General features: G+C 53.4%; 1 protein-coding gene across 1 annotated transcript in view; it reads left to right on the forward strand.

Moving 5' to 3' along the window:
- ARL3 (ARF like GTPase 3) overlaps positions 1-6,086 on the forward strand; it is a 36,804-nt gene extending 30,718 nt beyond the window's left edge. The window contains exon 6 of the mRNA XM_028098681.2: positions 5,380-6,086. Within this exon, the coding sequence (XP_027954482.2) occupies positions 5,380-5,427 (48 nt within the window). The 3' untranslated portion in view covers positions 5,428-6,086. The remainder of the gene's footprint in view (positions 1-5,379) is intronic.
- Positions 6,087-19,069: the final 12,983 nt, after the last annotated feature.

The following is a 19,069-nucleotide window of genomic DNA, read 5'->3' on the forward strand; positions in this document are numbered from 1 at the left end:
GTCCCTATTTACATTGTGTTTGAGTGTATGTGTTTCATCTTCAATGCATTTGTGAGACCTGTCTCATACCGATAAGTAACACCCTCCAGTGGGTGAGCTGAGCAGCAGGCCCGGGTCCGCTAGATGGTGAGCCAAACCCTCAGGACTGATAGCAGAGTAGCTCCAACACATGATTTGAGATGAAGAAAGTTAGTGATTCCTGGGAATGATTCGAGGTTCTTGTTCTACCTGATATTCTGAAGGCAAATAAATATGTGTGGTTCGACAGCCCCTGCTCTGGATATGGAAATGGACTTTTGGGGGCTTCAGGAGAGTTCAGAACAGGTCTTTCTTTGCCTGATTGATGGTGATGAGGAGGCCAGGCCGTCATGTGATTAAAGCAGGTTTTCATGGGAAACTGTCAAGAGCAGAGCTTAGGTAAAGGGCACTAGAAGCTGAAGGAGAACATCAATCTTGGAAACTCTGTCCTGCTGAGAGGCCCACAGTCCAGAGGAGTGATCAGAAGAGACCCAGTTAATGTCAAGGAGCTGAATGCAGAGAGAGGAGAAACTGAACTATGTCTGGGATGGGAAACCTGCAGCCCCCTCGGCCACACTGCCTTACAGACATGGGGGCATCCGCCCTCCGGGCCCTTGGGGCTAGAGCCTGCCCCAGGGCATAGCATCTAGCTCCAGACGCTCTTCTTTCCCCTGCATGTCTAGAAGATGGTGAACAGAGGATCTGGCTTAGAGCCAGAGAAAGGTAGAGGAATTGATCCCTCTTCCACCTACAAACCTGAACTGGAACCCCGAAGCATGGCTCTCCTCTGCTCTTGTAGTTTCAGGTGGTTGCAGATATTCGCTCTCTACAATGCCATGTGTGTTTAAGTGAAATTATACTGGATTAGAATTTCCTTTCAAAGCAGAAATCAGCAGTTTCAGCCTGGCCTCTAGCTTCAGTCATCACGGAGTCCTGCCTACACCGGTAGCTTTGAACTGGAAGGTTTTCCTGCGGATTGCTCTCCGTGCCCTCCACCTGATGCTCACCATCTCTCCCACATCTCTCCCACATCCCCGATCTTCCTGCTCCAAACAGGAGTAATCGGGCTCACAGTCATCTCAGACATAGAAAGGACCACCAGCAACCTAAGCCCCGCCTGATGCGGGAGCTGTCTTTCAGAGCGCTTTGCATATGGCCACTAAACGTTCACTGGCCAAGTTTCTGGGTTTTCTTTTTTTAACCTTGATCTAGGGGACTTTGCCTTTAATAAGCCAACAGAATTTCAATATTTTAAAAAATGACCTTTACCCCTCCTTTCTAAGGCCTGACGTCAGTTATTTTTGACTCCAAGTGTACATGGAACTGCCTATCTACAAGTCAGACCTCAGGGCTATTTTTAAATTTTCAAACCTCTCTATAGACCAAGAAAGCAAACTTGGAACATGTGATTTTGCTACCTCTCTGGTGCAGTACCTTTGTCACCAGAAAAAAAATATAATAGTGAGCAGTATTTTACGTACACTGCATCAAGCTGCTCCTTGGCCCTTGGGACCCTGTGGCATGATGGGATAGGCTGTGATGCTCAGCAGGGGTCTGAGCTCCTCGTCATCTTAAAGCAATTACTGATGTGACGGTGTAGTCCTTCTGACGTTCAAAACCAGGCCTGCCCAACCATGGCTGCTACTGCTTCCTTCCAACCATCAGGCAGTGATGGATGCTTGGTAGAAAGAACAAGTTCAAAGGAGCAGTACCGTCACTCTTCCCATAGAAGGGGGCATCGCACGGCGCCTGGGTGGCTCAGTCAGTTAAGTGTCTGCCTTCGGCTCAGGTCACGATCCCGGGGTCCTGGAATGGAGTCCCACCTTGGGCTCCTTGCTCAGTGGGGAGCCTGCTTCTCCCTCTCCCTTTGCTGTGCCCCACCCTCACTTGTGCGTGCGCTCTCGCTCTCTCTCTCTCAAATAAATAAAATTTAAAAGAAAGAAAGGGGCATTGCACCTTCAGTCTTGGAGCATAGGGGTCCTGGACTCCTACATTTCCACCTAGATGGTTAGGGGCAGCCTTGTATTTTTCCCAGTGTTTAACATAGGGAACAATATCATGACATAGTAAGATGTAAAATTTTTTTCCTTTCCATGATGCTAAACAAAGCTCAGTATTTGAGGTTCAAGGACTCTAGTCTCTATTATTGAATTGAAGCTAATCAATTCCAGTTGGGTTTCAGCAAGGTTGGTCAGGAGGAGGTGCCGGGGAGGACTACCCATGCCCTAAGACTGTCATCCCATGACAGAGATCAAATGTGCAGAAATTTGGTCAAACCAGTTTTTAACAATAAAGGTTCAACCATTCAACAAACCTATGAGTTCATTTCCTCATCTGGAGGCAGAGCAGTAACCTACTTCAGGTAGACAATCACCTTTCCTCAGTCATCTGCGTCTCCAAATTCAGGCAAGCGCAGTGGGGTGCACTAGCGCAAACATGGGGAGCAGAAGGTCCCTGGGCTCATTTCCTCTGAGTGCGGAGCGGCCGCTGCCGGCGGTGGTCTGGCAGATAGCCCATCCGCTGGGATCTCGCAGCGAGGGAAATACGCAGGCTTCCACACGCAGCGCGGGAATCTTGAGAGTTAAGTGACCAAAAATAGCCTCCGACCCCTCCAGAGCGGCAGCAGAGCGGTGCAGGGTACTTGGCTGGGGGTCCCGCCTGTGCCATGGCCCCATGTCAGCCGGAAATCCTAAGCACGCAGAGCCTGGACCGCTCCCTTTCCCAGCTGCAGGGTGACCCGCACCTTGTCGTCTAAGCTGGCGGCGTTCCCTGAGAAGTGGGGCTGCCTGGGGAGCCCAGGGGCTGGCGCTCTGGCCTGCGTTCACGGCCTGCCTCTGCCTCCCACGACCCTGGCTCCCCATTTCCTCCTCCGGGCTGTGGAAATTAGAATAGTACCTACTTCACAGCGTTGTTACGAGGATTCATTTCAAAAAGATAGAAATTTCACGTCTGCTGGAGGCCAGATACCGTGATACCAGGCTAGGTTCTGTAAACACCTCCTCAGGCCAGTCCGACACGGACCCTCCTGTCAGGGCTCCTGGGCAACACCACTGTCTTTCCTTTGCAGGGGGCAACTTGGCACAGCTTGTCCCTGCTTTGACTGAGGAGGCATCAGCCCGTGAACCATGGCCTCCCCGACACCTCTTACCTCCAGCTCAGGTTCTCCTCTGCGTAGTGACAGGAAAGGGACCATTCCCCAACCTCCAGACACTTGAGACCGGGGCAGCCTCCGAGAGCCAGAGCAGCCACACGGCTTTGTCCCGATTCCATCTCCGCGTGCTGCCCGCACTCCTTCAGGTTACGGGCCACAGCTGTGGAGGCCCCGGGGGCCCGCAGGTCAGCCGCTGGGGCCTGACCTCTGAGCGCCCTCTGTCGGCAAGACTGTGGCTGGAAGGGCTTTGCCACCCCTGGCCCTCGCAGACATCTGGAAGACACTGCCTCCCAGCAGGGCTCCCTGCTTGAAGTCCCCTCCACCTCCATAACAGATACCCAGGAAGAGGCTGCCCCTCACCCTCCGCATTCTGCTTTGGGTTCCTGCAGCTGAGTAAATATTTTTCCTATCTCTTTGACTGCATTCATGTTCAGTTACATATAATAAAAGAACCCCCCCATAATCAGCCATAAAACAAGAGGAAAAATTGCCATTCGTGTAGTGTGGGAAAACAGTTCCTGATTTCTCTGAGAAGATGATCTGATAAAATCTGCAAGTCTCTTTAGAGGAGAAAATATGAAGGTGCACACCTTTGACAGTGTTTGTACGGGTTCCTGAAGGTGGAACGTGCTACACAAGTGCTGAGCTGTTCAGCTTCGAAGGCAAAGAGAAGATGGTTATCTCATTCATCCCTCTTTTATTTGTAAAATCTTTTTTGTCTCCTGGCAGGTGATCTTTTTTTTTTTTCCTGGAAACCAATTAGCTACTAAAATTAAACATGCTTCTCTTTAAATTAATCCTTTTCATAAAATGGTCTTAAAATTGGCCTCAGCTTCTCACAGTAAGGAACTGACCCAGTTGTAACTGGAGACACATTTGGAGTCCACCTTTCTCCCACCTCAGCACCCCCCACCCTTGCCCCCACTGTTGCCAGGTGCTGTCCGCCTTTGGGCTTCAGGCGGTGGCCAGCCACATCTTGGCAAACGCCCTAAGGTCTGCCCTGGGACAGCCAACAGATTACCTGGTTCTCCTGCCCAAGTGCTCTGATGGCAACTGACAGAGTTTTAATCACTGTAAATTCAGGTTATGGTCAGATTAGCCAGGAGATAGGATGCTTGCTGGTTGTTTTGCAGTGATGTATTGTTTATGGGATTAATGCTCTGAACGGCCAAGGGTGTCAGCTGATATTTATTACTTTAAGCTGTCTCAGCTGTTCAGGTTCAACTGCTAGCTCCATGGTCACAGGAAATGCGGGCTCTGCATGTCATGTATGCCCTGAGATGTGCAAATGTGGCCGGGACCTCAGTGAGTATGTGTTACAGATGCCAGAGGAAAGGGATTCATTGCGGGAGCCTCCTTTGATTTTGTTCCGGGCTTCTGAGGGAACTCCGCACACCCCTGAAGGTCGGAGAGATTCTGGGGAAAGGGAGAGCATTCAGGGATGGCTCCAGAGGGGGTTGAAAAGGAGGTCATCTCTGGCAGGCCTGGCATCCATGGGAAATCATGCTGCCTGCCAGGTGGCTGTAGGCATTGTGTGGTTTTTACCCCTGTCCCTCTCCAGCCTTCTAAGAGAGGACACTTTCAAGGTCACTGTGCCTTTAAGGGAACCTTCTCCCCAGTCCCTCAGCTTGGTAGTGCTTAAAGCTGCAAGAATCAGGCCAGCCCTTTGAAACCTATGTGTAGTGCTGCACGAAGAGAAATAAATGCACATTGCCCCAGTGTGTGTCTAGTAACACACACTACAGTTGGTTTGTTTTTCCAAAAAAATTTAATTTAACCCAAGTGTACACTGTCACACTGTAAACACACTGGGGCACCAGAAGGGTGGCTTATAGAATTTAATGCCCTGGCAAAGGTCAGCTTTTAGAAAAAGCCAAAAATGGCTGGAATCTCTGATAGCTCTTCAATCAGGTCTTGGATCCAGGCAGATGTGTTTATTTTTTCAGAGGGAGTTCCTGAGGATCCATCTCAAGTTCAGACACTGGGCACTCCCCCTCCCATTTCCCTCCTGTGCTTTCAGAGGCCCCCCTTCTCCTCCCCAGGAGGCCACTGTCCCTGGTCACCCAGGTGGGCCCCTGGGGCAAGCAAACTCCCTGGAGCTTGAGGTTGGGGAGGGAGGACCCGGACAACCCCCGCTCCTTCCCCGGGCTTGAGTGTGGAGTGCTTTTCTTACAACTAACACTGCCTTTCTCTGCCCATTTCCCTCAAAGGACGGCATGAACTGGGTCTGCAAAAATGTCAATGCAAAGAAGAAATAAAATCTAGCCGAATGGAGAGACGCAGGAGCTGTGGGAGCTGAATTCTGTCCTGAAAAACACTAATTTGCTGCTTTCTGACCAAATGTTTTTCCATCTGCGTACAGCTACAGCTGTTTGAAGGCAGGGAACCACACAGTTTATAAAGAATCCCCGTTCCAGCAGCTTTAACTGATCTCTGAGGCTCAGTATCATTCTTCAAATAAAGGAATTATATTATTTCCTCTGCATAATTGAAATAGTATTAAATGTCTCAAAGCACATGATTAGAAAATGAGATCTTTTAAATGAGCAAGAGATTACATTGCAGTTTAGACAATTCCAGTGGGCTTTTTTTCTTTCAGGAAAAAAAAAAAGAAAAGAAAAGAAGAAAGGAAAAGAGGAAGAAGCAGCTTATGCTGCATTCATTTATTTCCTGACCTGTCCCTTACATTCCTCCCTACCCACCCCCCTCCCCCCCATGGTTCTGAAACCGCAGTGTTTGCTGGTGCTGGGCAGTGATTTTTACCAACACCAACCAAGCTAGTGTGGGAAGCGGCCTGGGGGTGGGGGTGAGGATGGCCGATGATTAAACCATCTTGTCATTCAGGTAGGAGACTGTGTATGTAATCCTCACCCTTTGGAGAGAGGGGTGGGGAAAACCTTTCTCGCAAACAAGTCACCACAGAAACATACCTCGTCCCCACCCCACCCCCACCCCCCTGGCCAGCCACACAGGGAAGCAGATTCTTATGACTTTTGACTGTAATGACATCTGGAATGTAAGGAGAGGTGGGAGGTTTAATTCCAGAAAAATTACAAGGTCCTTAAAAAGCCCTCTCACATCAAGGGCTCAGGCTAGCGTAAACAGGCTTTCTCCAGTTCAGTGAAGCAGTGAGCCTCCGACTCTGAGATTAGCTGGCTTCTCCATGGCCGTCCTATAGAAGGGATTTCTAAAGCTCAAAGAATTCTGTTTAAATGATCACAATAGGCCGCCGCTATCAGACTTTAAAAATAAGTGCGGCTCTACCACGAACCTGCCCCATGGAGAAAAGGCTGGCTGATCGATTTTTAGAAGAGATCAATTTTTACAGTGCTGGCAGCTTGGTGGGGTGGGATGCTCGTGGGTGGAGAGGGGTGGCTGCTGGGAAGAATGTGGGTATGTATGATTGCTGGGACCATGCCCAAGGGGGTCAGAGTCACCCCCGTGGCTGTGTCCTCTGCCTCTGTTCAGCAAAATGGGCCTCTGAGGGTGGAGTGGAGAAGAAGGGCAAAAAGCTTGTCTCCCTGAGCCCAAAGAACTCCCCAGCTTCAGGGGCACCTGGGTGGCTCAGTTGTTAGGCGTCTGCCTTCGGCTCAGGTCATGATCCCAGGGTCCTGGGATCGAGCCCTGCATCAGGCTCCTGGCTCAGCGGGAAGCCTGCTTCTCCCTCTCCCACTCCCCCTGCTTGTGTTCCCTCTCTCGCCGCTGTGTCTCTCTCTGTCAAATAAATAAATAAAATCTTTAAAAAAAAAAAAATCCCCAGCTTCAGCTTCGACGTGGGAAAGCCAGCCAGAGCAACACTCAGCTCCTGAATTGAACTCTGTTCTGGTGCCTGAGCTCAGGGGTTTTCAGAGTGTGAATAAGAGACTGTTCAGGGGTGCCTGGGTGGCTCAGTTGGTTAAGCGACTGCCTTCGGCTCAGGTTATGATCCTGGAGTCCTGGGATCGAGTCCTGCATCAGGCTGCCTGCTCAGCAGGGAGTCTGCTTCTCCCTCTGACCCTCCCCCCTCTCATGTGCTCTCTCTCATTCTCGCTCTTTCAAATGAATAAATAAAATCTTTTAAAACAAAGAGAGAGAGAGAGAGACTGTACAGTGGCTAGTGGGTCCCAGGAGGCCAGCTGCCTTCTCATCCTGGGAGGTGGCCCTTCCCCAACCCACCAAGGCATTGGAGCAGACCGAAGGGGCCACTCCAGCCCCACCCCCACCCCCACCCTCAGTCCCCAGCACTTTTTTTTTTTTTTTTTGACGAAGTTGTGCAGGTGAGGCTGCAGCATGGCCAGCTTCAAAGACGGTCTGGGGTGAAAGTCATTCACAACGCCAGACAGGAAAATGTGTCCTGGGGTTGCTATGGACAGACCAGTAAGGACTTGCAAAACAAAAGAGGGTGAGGTTTTTTTCAACCACTGAGCTAAGTTGCTCCCTGCAGTCTCCTCTGGCTTCTCTGTCTCACCCAGTTGCCTCTCTGGCTTTGAACAGAGGCAAAACAGAATGATAAGGAACCAGAAATCCCTCTTCTGTCAGGCTGGAAAGTGGCTCCAGCGCTTGAAAATGGTTTTTCCCTCCAAATAGTGCACCAGGGATGTTACCTGAGGGGCAAAATGCCTGCTTTGAGCTCTGCAGTTTGGAACACTGGGACATGGAACTTTGGCAGTGGATGGCCTGTGAAATATTTTCGTTCTTTCACCACCAACTCAGGGAACTGTTTGAAAGAGCCCTCCCAAGGCCTCGGCCAGCCCGCAGAAGCCACTTGCCCTCCTCTGATAACAGCCTCTGTGAATGCTCAGATTGGCTTTTCAGCTAAAGACAGACATTGCGGATGTCACAAGCTTTCATCTTCCCTCCGAGCCCTACTGAACCCTCCAGGGGCTCGTGGGGTAGGTGCGTGAAGCCTGAAAAATGCAGAGTTTGAGAGCTCCTGTTTGTGAAAAACAAAACGCTTCTAAAGTCCTCTCTCCCCTCCCCGTCCCACCCCTACCGCTGTGGCCGGGACCAGAAGCTGGAATTTGAAGCCAGAAAGGGGACACCCGGTCTGGCGTCCTCCCACCCCCGGCGGGGTCCAGCGAGCGTCGCGCCCCGGCAGACCGCCCGCGACAGCGGGACAGGCCCCCTCCCCGGCCGCGACCATCCCCCGCGCGGCTCCCGGTGGCTGGCTCCCCGCTCCCAGCGCCGCACACCCTTTCCCCTTCACTCTCCCTTGGTTACTATGGAAACGAGGGTGTCATTGATGTGGGCTGAGCTGGGGAACATGTCGGCACACAGCTGAAAGTCAGCGATTGTGCCGGCGGGTGGAAATGTGCCCGGGTGGAAGAAGTCCGCAGCTCCCGAAACTGCTGGAAGGACGCGGTCCTGCCCTCTCCCTCCCTCCAACTCCACTTCTCTCTCTCCTGGCTTTTGACAAATTTCTTTATTCCCCTCTGGGCTAAAGCGGAGGCTATTTTTGTGCCACTCTGTGCCCCACCCTCACTGTCGGCCGCTCCTGATCCGGCCTGGCCTGGAGGGTGACACTATGTCACCCTCGCCAGGACGTGTCCCTTGATTCCCGTCAGAGTTTGCTTTGATTTCTCTTTCCTTCGCAGGGGCCAGTTCTTACTTCCTTTTATTTTTAGCTCTGCACTCCATGTGGTTTCAGGGTTCAGTCTGATCCATCGAAAGGTTCTTTTTTTATAGTCCCTTTAGAAAATGATAATCAAAGGAAGGGACGTGGTATTTGGTCATGTGGAAAATTCAATATATAATTTAGACGTCTGTCAAAAATCTGACAAATAAAATGTAGCTGAAACGAAGGCAGCCCGGAATGTGTTGTGTTCTTGGCCAGAGCTCGGAAAGGGCCTCGTCTATGTTTGTCCTTTCAGAGGTTAGCATTCCTCAAGGTGCTTCTTTCAGAAGCATAGACAGGAATACAGCCTCCAACGATAAAAACAACGCTTTATGAAGCCCTTCCTACACAGCTGGTGCCCTACCGAACGTCCCCTACGTTCAGTACCAGGCAGCATGAGTCCCACTTTGCAGTCGAGAAGACTGAGGCACTGGCCTGGGTTAAGGAGTTTGCCCAGGCTCACGGAACCTTCAGTGCAGGAGGGGGCTGGAGCCTTGGGTGTGAATGCTGTAGCAAGCTGTCACCTCTGCGGGACAAAGACAGTCATGGCCCATTTCCCAGCAGTCTTAGCCTACACCGACCCCCCCCCACCTTCTAAGTCCACACCAGTAGTGTTCCCCTGGGTTTCCTTGTCCTGGGTGTTGGGTGTTCCCTGTCCTCACCTCTGTGCAACCACAGATTTTGTACCACTTTCTGCAAGGACCGGAAAAAGGGACAAGATATTGGGAAAGGCCTGGTGAGGACACTTGCAATTACCTAGTACCTCATATTGCATCTTCTTTTCAGGGAGGGCTCAGAGAGGGAAACAGACTTGCCCAAAGTCACACAGTAGGTGACAGAAAAGGCTCGTGTTCAGGGTTCTGCCCCTGGAGCAGAAAAGCAACGTATTCCCCTTGGGCAGCCTCATTTGAGCAGCCTAGCTACACACCAGAATGGCTGGTCCCAAGGGCCCACCCTTCAAGGCAAGCTGTTGTCAGAAAAGAGGGGTGCTTGGGGCAGGAGGAGAGAGGTCTAGAGTTGCCAGATAAAAAACAAAGAATTGTTTTTAATTCAAGTATATCCCATGCAATATTGGGGACATACTTCTAAAACTAAAAAAAAAAATTCCTTGTTTTTCTGAAATTCAAATTCAAAAACTGGCCTTCTCGGGTTTTTTTGTTTGTGTTGTTTTGCTAAATCTCGCAACTCCATCCGGAACACCCTGCTCAATAAAGGGACGCTGAAGTACAATTAAAAAGTCTGTTCTCTGGAGTCAGAGAGGCCCCCGGTTCAATCCTTGCCCATCATAAATCAGCCCTGTGATCTTGGGCAAGTTACTCTCTTGGAGTCCTGCTTCTTCATGTATGAAATTGGATTAAAATTTAAGAGATATAATGTAAATAAAGTATTTAGACCTAAGGCAACAGCTCTCACAAAGTAGGGACGCTTGGGGTGCCTGCGGGGCTCAGTCTGTTAAGCGTCTGCCTTCAGCTCAGGTCAGGGTCCCAGGGTCCTGGGATCTAGGCGTGTTGAGCTCCCTGCTCTGGGGGGAGTCTGCTTCTCCCTCTCCCTCTGCCTGCCACTCCCCCTGCTTGTGCACTCTCTCTGTGAAATAAGTAAATAAAAATCTTTAAAAAAAAAGGGGGGGGGACACTCTGTGCCTCAGTTTCTTATCTGTGAAATGAGGTAACATCATCCTGTTCTCCAGAGGAGAAGCTATGCATGTCCCGTGTATAGTAGGTGCTAAATCATTGGCAGCTATTGTAATAACTGGCAGAAGTTCTGGAGTCCAGACCTTCCCAGGCCCCCTAGACCTCTGCCTTCCCTCCTCCCCTCCCATGTGGCTCTGGAACTTTGAAGGCAACAAGCAAGTGGCCAACAGTCTCCTGAAGGTGCTTGCAGCCCCCTCCTCTCCCGTGCTCCTAGGGCCACCCCAGCCACACCTCTTGCAATTAGATTTGTGAGTGGGAACAGCCTCTTGTCAGAGGCTCCTGATTGGCTCCTGGCAAAAACACAGTTTAGCGCTCAGTCAAGCTGCATTTTAGGGCCTCTGTCTCTCTCTCCCTCCTCTCCCCTCTTAATTGCAATCTGTTCAGTAATTTCCTTTTCCAACACTGCAGAGCACAGGGAAGCTGCAGCACCAGGAGTTGGGCAGGGAGGAGGGGAAGACAGTGCCTGCTCCCTGCAGTGATTCTGCGGGTCCACCACTGTGACAGTGTGTGTGTGTGTGTGTGTGTGTGTGTCCAGAACCACACACACACGCGCACATGTGGAGATATGGCCAACAACCAGGCCCCTACAGTCAAACCAGAGCAAGTGGTTGGAGGCACCCACTTGTGCTGGGGACTTCCCAGTTATTAGCTCATTTAATCCTTGCAACAACATTACTAACTGTAGGTATGATCACAGTTTGGGGATAGGGCTCACAGAATTTGAATCACTCGCTCAAGATCACGCCAGAAGAGCAGCGCAGAACCTGAAGTGCACCCAGGCCCATGTCGCTGCTGGGCCCTGAGTGCATACCATGACACAGGTATTCCTCACTTTCCGAAAATTCATGTTTCGCCACTGCACTGTTACAAAAGACCTACATTAGTACCTGTTTTCAGTAACCGAAAAAAATCTGAAGAGGATTTTCATTTTTGCAAAAAAAAAGCCATTGCCATACTAATGGAGGTCTTGCATAAAAGCCAAGTGGTGTGATGCGAACTTTTGGAAAGCAGGGTCTACACTGTTTTAACTTTGGAAAGCAGGGTCTACACTGTTTTACCTGTTTTTCGGCTTGTGAAAGGTTTCATAGGAAAGCTCTACTTTCAGATAGCCGGGGAAGAGGCGCCTGTGCCTTTTCACCTTTTGGCTTCTAAGCTCAGAAAAGGAGCTAAGGAAGCCTCCTGAACAAAGGAACACGGGGAGGTTTCTTTCCCCAGAGTGAATAGCAGTGTCCCAGAGACAAAAAGCCTTTGCTAAAGAAATAAAATATTAATGAGAGAATTGCAGAGGTCAAGCTAAGTCAAGGAGGGGCAGAGTTTATGGGAGAACCTGCTCGAATACCTGAAGCTGAAAGCTCCAAGGGCTGGGGGCGGCTTTGCTAAGCAAACTGCTAGCCCTATTAGTCAATCGCTGACTAGACCCTTCCAGCAGCCCTGCAAGATAAGTATTCCCAACCCTATTTCCTAGTTGGGGAAACCAAGGCTCTCAAAGGTAAGTCACTTGCCTAGGATTACGCAATGAGGAAATGGCTTGTCTGAGATTCCGGCAGCCTGGAAGGCCCATTTTTCTCCCGGGGTGCTCTCTTGACTAGCCGCAGGGCTGTGACCTACTGGGGGCAGCGGTGGGGTGAGGCTCCGGGAAACAGGGAGATGGGTGAGAGGCCTACCTTCCTCTTTGTCACCCCCCTCTTCAGGATGCACAAGCCCCTTCCCGGAGTACCAGAGGTGGCCGCTGGTCTGGAGACCGCCGGCAGAGGGGGCAGGGGGGCCCGGCCCCACCCTGACCACAAAGGAAGAGCTGGGGAGGCCGCGGCTCCTTGGGCCCTGGCCTGGCATCCCCTGCCTCCATTCTCACCCGGACTCAGCAGCCCCCACCCAGTGCCCTGGCCCGAAATGGAAGAGAGGGAGCACTCTCTCCCTCCTCAGACCACCAACGGGAAGAAGGAAGGGCAGGCTGCCAACAGATGCATGCGGACACTGCCTTGTTAGCAGAATGCGTGTTCCTGAGACTGGCCAGGCCTGTCACCTGGGCCACTGCTGACTCATATGGGAGAGGATGACCCACGTCAGGGTGCGAGACTTGGCACTAGCTGCGAGTCCCTTGGCTGGGTGCCCTTGTGTAGGGTGCGGGTGGCTCAGCCGTACTTGGCGGCCGGGGGCCCATTACACCAGCCAGACCCCTCCCTGGGCCTGGCTTTCAACACTGGCCCCCTAACCCAGTCCCCAGTCCCAGCTGGTCGACCTGCAGCCCAGCAGCCTCCCTTCCTCAGCCTTCCTCAATTCCGAGAGGTGGAATCGTGCAAAATCCCACTGGCACGCCACCCCCGCACGCCTTGGATTCTGTCTGGGGGCACACAGCAAGCCTGATCTGGGGCTTTTGGTGGGAATGAGGCTCCTCTGGGGCCTCCAGATGACAGGGCCAAAGCACAGATGGCTTCGGGAGAGGAAAGGATAAGGAGCTTCGGTTTGTAAGCAAACGCCCATCTTGCGGCAGGGGTGGGGGGACACAACCCAGCCCACCTTGCCCCTCAATTCACCCAGCTCCTGGGGGTTCACCCGGACTCCCCGGGCCCCTTTCCCACCCTGAGACCTCCAGATCTACCAGAGCAGTGAGCTGGGAGGAAGAAGGAGGGAGGAAGGAGAATTCGGGGGCTGGGATGCGGCTCCAGGCAGGGGGCGGTGTCTGCACAGCTGCAGGCAGCCCCCCCCCACCCGCCCCAGTCTGCGAATGGGCACATCGCCCCCTCCTGCCCGCCTGCCACCACTCCTGAAACAGTTGGTCCTAATGAACGCAAAGCAGGCAGGGCAGCTGTGAGCATTATCCATATGCATGGGGGTGGGTATTTAGGCTCCCGTCTGCCCCCCCCCCCCCCCCCCCGCCCCGCAGCTGCTGCCGCCCCCTACACCAGGAGGGCGAGTGGGCACGAGAGCCCAGGCTGCTCCGGGGCCCTGGGCCTCCTCTCCTTCCAGCCCTCCCTCCCTCCCCAGCCCACGCCCACAGCCTTCACTTGACCCATTTTGGAGGCAGAAGTTTGTGTGTGTGTTTGAGAGCAAGAGAGAGCGCGCGCGCACATCATTTCCCCAGTTGGTGCTTTTGATTTCCTCTGAAGTATCTTGATTGCGGACGTACAATGGCATCTTGCTGCCAGTGCGCCCTCAGCAGCTTCTGGCTCCGCGCCGCCTCCTCCCCGGGGCCCGGGGTTTTCTGCTGACTCCAGGGCCCATGGCCGGCTGGCAGGGAAGGAGGAGTCCTCATCCGGGCTTCCATTCCTTCGCTGAGCCTTGGGACGTGGAGGCCCTTCCTGTCCTTGGGCGGGAGCCAGCCTGCACCCTGCAGCCCTACGGACTCTTTCACTCGGACCTCCCTCTGCCTCCTGGGTGGCCATCTTGTCCCCTGCTGCCTGGCCCTCACCGCCTTAGTGCTCAGACCCATTGTTCTAAAACACAGTTCCCCTGCTCAGATGTCTTCAGGGGCCCTGTGGCTGTGGGACTCAAGGCCAAACTGTTTGTCCTGTCATTCAAGAGCCCTCTGATCTGACCCCAAACCTTTTTATAGATCTGTCAATCACGGACTCTCTGGCAGACCCTAAACTTCACAAGATCTAGGCTCACTATCCCCCAACCTAACGCCTGCAATTTTATTTCCCCACCTGTGCTCACAGTCACCTTCACTCTGGAGTGTCTGCCCCTCTTTTGTGCTTTTCTTACTCCTCTTTTAGGGCATGATGCAAGTCCCATATGCCCAGGAAGATGACCTGGCACCCTCTAGCCCACAGGGCTCCCCTGTGAAACACCTAGAGCCCTGAAAGCATCAGCATTTGGCATCCATCCATCCATCCATCCATCCATTGGTTCATTCATTCAGCATATTATCTCTTGAGCAGAGGCAAAGCACTTATAATGCCTCATGCCCTGGCCCCCTTCCCTCATGCCTTTTTGACTTCATTACTCACTGCTCTTGCCTCTCAGTCTTTCCAGCCGCACACACCCCCTTGCCGTTCCTGAAACAAACATCCTCTGCCTCTGGTCTTTGTGCTTGTTTCCTCTGCCTGGAACACTGTTGTTTTAGATACCCTGAGACCTTACCTCCTCACATTCTGAAATACCTTTTCTTTTTTCTTTTCTTTTTTTTTTTAGATTATTTATTTGAGAGAGAGAGTGCGCACAAGGGGGGGGAGGGGCAAGGGGAGAGGGAGAAGCAGTTTCCCCGCTGAGCAAGGTGCCCTACACGGGGCTCAATTCCAGGGCCCCCAGATCGTGACCTGAGCCGAAGGCAGACGCTTAACTGAGCCACCCAGGCACCCATATTCTGAAATATCTGCTTGATGTCACCTTCTCAGTAAAGCTATCCCCAACCATCTCCCTATGTAAAACTCCCATGCCCCCTTACCTTCCTGGCCTGCCCTACCCCCTCACCCTGCTTTACTTGCCTTCACAGTACTTACCATCAACTCACATTTATTGATTTATTATTTGTCATCTGTCCCATCCCCACCAAATTATCAGCTCCAGAGGGCAGAGAGTTTGTCTGTTTTGTTAACTGATGTACCCCCAACATGGGAATGGTGTCCAGAAATAGAGGAACCTCGAGTAAATGAGTGAATGAATGAAACAGGCAATGTCGTAGGCTCTGAAAAATCAAAGATGACTAATAATATTTCACGTCCTCCAGGGACTCACAGGCTAGCTGGACAGGTAGGCTCTGCCGCATGCAACCTGACATGTAAACCACAATAGTTAGAATACTGCGTGAGAGTCCTAGGTGCACGGCAGTGTGGTTGGCCCACAGGAACAGAAGCATTGTGAGAGGTATCAATGCCCTGAAGTGGACAGTGACAGCGACAAACCCAGCACTTTGCGTGCATCATTTCCTTTCTCCTCATGCCCTCCGGGAGAGGGCAGGAAGGGGCACGCGGCCGAGGCAAAACTCTGAGCATGGGTCTGCAATCCAGGCAGAGGGCTCAGAAGAGCCACCAGGGCACGGAACCACCTGGGCTGCTGAGGACTGATCTGATAGGTGGAGCTTGGGTTGCTGCAGCTGCTGGAGATGGCATGTGGTGTGTGTGGCTGGAGAGTCCCTCTCTGTTAGGCCCTGAGTTGCCCATTTGCATCCAAACCCCCTCCCTGCTCAGTGCCCTGCAGCAGACACAGATGTGGAGAGTGTCTAATGACAACATCCAATTCACAACCAGGCAGCCCGCCATCCATAGGTCACATGACTCACTACCATTTTTTTTTTTTTCCCCAGGTAGACCAGAAGTCCACACCATCCTTAACACACTCAGGTCTTGGACACCTGCTCCTGCATTTCACTCTTTACCTGTAATTTTGAGATGTTGCCTGTACCACCAACACCCCGTTCTACAAGCTGTTGAAAACTCTGCCACACACCACCGCATACATCTCCCTTTTCTTGCCTCCATGTAAATAATGAAAAATAATCTATGGCACTGAGCAGATGGGTTCTTTCTCAAGAAAGACCCAATTATTGAAGATCTAGTGCAAGGGGAAATCATAACTATCCCAGTTTGCTGCAGTTGAGAGGAATTAACCACACAGCAATTAAAGAAAACTGGTTGCCCATGGAGGAAACATGCAGACTTCGAGTGCAGAGCTCAGGGGTGAGCCTCTTGCCAAGGCCCTGCATCATAAATGCCAGGGACAGGGGATTTTAGGGAAGAAGCCCTGGGCTCTTGAAGGCTTCCCTCACTCAGCAGGTGTGATTCCCATATACCATAGAGAATATGGTAGAGATCAAAGCTCTATCCACCAGATTTCTATTTGTTATCTGTAAGAGCTTTCCCTGTGGAAGCTTGTGTCTTGAGGAATTCAAGCAGAGAGTGACTACATCTTGCTCTGGAAGGGAAGGGAGTCTTTGGAAAGGGTAGAGTGTTGGAAGAAGAGAGAAGCTGCCGGAAGGTGATATTCTTGAGGCCAGCCCACCCCCTGGTCCAGATCTATAACCTCTCACCTGATAAGCCCCTAACCCTGGCTGCCTCTGCCCCACTCTCTGGTGTGTCTCATTTCCTTCGGCCTCCATGGACTTTTTGGGGGTCTTAGCCCTGAATCCTGGGGCCTTGCCCAGAGTATAGGGAAGGGGCAATCCAAGAGTGTTCTCAGTTTCCTTCCTTGCCCCTTAACTCAAAGAAACAGGATTCAGAGGGTTCTAGAACCAGTACAAGGATTCCAGGTTCTAGAGATCACTGCTTCTAAGGCCCCTCCAAGGGAGAGTTTTCCAAAATCATACAGGGAGACCCTCACTGTAAAAGAGGGGCTACAATGTGGTGGGGTCTGTCCAGGGACACCCGGGGATCAGTCTTCTACCTCCCTTTACCCTGCAGCCCCAGTAGGGTCAACATCCCCACCCCACCCCCACCCCGCCCTTTCTTTGTAGGCCTAGATCACTAGGTTGGGGAAGGACATATCCTAGACCTTCCATCCACCCACCCCGAATTTACAGGACGCAGAGGTGGAGTAGGGAATCCCCCAGGGGGCCAGGCTCCATCTTGAAAGTGTGCCTCGGTTCTCCCCCACCCTCAGATGGGAGAAATTGAAGGTGTCTGAGGAAGTGGCATGGTGACAACGACAGGGCCTTGAGTGGGTGGGTGTGAACAGGAATGGAGGAACCCAGAAGTGAGGTTAGAAGGTGGGGTCTCGCCTCGGGAGAGGGGCCCGGGGCGCTGACTCAGCGGCGACGCCCGCAGGGTGCTCCCGGCTGCCCCACCGCCCGCCCCGCCCGCCCCGCCCGCAGGGCGCCCTTTGAAGCCGGGAGGGGGCTTTGATCTGGGGTCTGCCCCTCTCAGCTGGCCGGGCCAGATGCGCTGGGGGCGGGGCAGAGGAGCGGACCACCCCCGGCCTCGCCTTCCCCGCCCCCCCCGCGCCCCTCCCCCGGCACCCGGACTGTTTCCGGCTGTTGCGGGGCCAGCCGACCCTCCCCCCCACGCCTTGCAGCTGTTCCCCAGCTGCGCCGCCCCACCCTAAAGCCAGCTGGGAGAGAGGCAGGGGGCGGGGAGCGGGGCGCAGCTGCTGGGCCCGGGCTGGGACGGGGAGGGCAGCGACATGAAAGAGCCCCGGCGGCGGCGCGGGTGGCGGGCGGAGGAAACCCCCCAGCGGTCGCCTCCCCGAGGGCGGCGCACATCTGGGCCACAGCAGCCGCCGCCCCTCACCGGTGGGGTGCGGGAGAGGCGCTCCTGACACCCAGCCCTTCCCGGAAAGGGGAGGAGTCAGTGAACCGCCTCTCGGGGAAGGCGGGCGCGCAGCGCCTGGGGTGCGAGAGCCGCTATCTCCGAGCCGTTGGCGGTGCAAGGCGCAGGGCGCGGCTGTGGGGGCCCAGGGGTGTGGGAGTGTGCACACCGGGGCGGGGTGGGGGAAGGCTCCCTTCACACCTTCTCCTGCAGACCTTGTGTCTTGGGGCAGCTCCAGCTCTTTCTGGGCCTCCTGTGCCCCTGACCCTCTTGGGAGGTGGGTGACAGCTGCCCCTCTGAAGCCGGGGACAGCTGGGTGGCGGGGGACAGCTGGGTGGGGTTGGCGTCTCCCTGCTTCCCTGGCTGCCTGGGCAAGCCTGCCCCCCTCCCCGGCTGTACTACTGGCAATTGACTGCTTTGCCTGCAGCCTGTGAGCCTGAGTGTGTAGTTGTCCGGGGTGGGCTTCCGGAGCTGGGACCCAGTGGGGCTCAACACCCCCCCCACCAGAGTCTCCCTCCATATCCCGGTCTGACTGATGCATCTGGAGACAGGGCCCCTCCCATCAGCTACAACAAAACTAGGCCAAATGGGAAAGAAATTGGGCAGCTTTCTGTCTTGGCTCCCAACCCTTGGCACAGATGTCCTAGGGCCCCTGACAACCAGAGAAAGGGATAGTGAGACAGGAGCAGATGTGAGCGGAGTGAAACGTCTGTCTGTCCACCAGCACCTGCCCCCAGGCATCCTTCCACCCTGGGCTGCCGGGGCACTGTGCTCCAACCATCTGCCCCCTCGCCTTAGCCCCAAACAGGTGCAGGGGAAGAGAAGGGGGCAGGCCAGCTGTTGTCATTCTGTCCTGGCTCTGGCTCCCTGCCAAAGTGGGGAAGGGGGAACAATGAGGCAAGGGTCCACCCACCCAACACTGAGTCATTTTCTATTCCCACAGGATGGGAAGACAGAGCTTCTACTTAGCAGGACCAAGACTCTGTTTTGGTTTGGCCAGCCCACTGGCCAGGGGAACATGGCCTCACCATGCCCTCCACCCTGGGTCCTTACTTTTATGAGGGGGAATGACTAGGGCTGGGTGTGAGGCTCAGGGCCCTGGCACAGGACAGGACTTACCCATGGCTCCCTGCCTTGCGCTAGGCTTCCTGGGATAGGAGGCATTTGGGCCCTGATTCTACCCAGACAAGGGGAAAGAGAACTAGGCACCAGCAAAGGCTGCCCCTCCTATTGGTACGGAATAAGGGCACAGGCTGCTGTATGACATAAGATCCTTGCCAAGTGTTAAGCAACAAACCAGAGATCCCTTTTAAAGATTACCCCCCCTGCCCCCACCAGAGGTGTCCCCCAGCGCCTCCTTCTACCCAGGGGTCCCTGTGACAAGGAGGACCCTAGCCAATCCTTCATGGCAGCACTTCTTTTAATTGGGGAGTTA

The sequence above is a fragment of the Eumetopias jubatus genome, unplaced genomic scaffold, assembly GCF_037043125.1.
Source record: "Eumetopias jubatus isolate StellerSeaLion01/CBP00866 unplaced genomic scaffold, mEumJub1_p1.0 scaffold_17, whole genome shotgun sequence".
Lineage (NCBI taxonomy): Eukaryota > Metazoa > Chordata > Mammalia > Carnivora > Otariidae > Eumetopias > Eumetopias jubatus.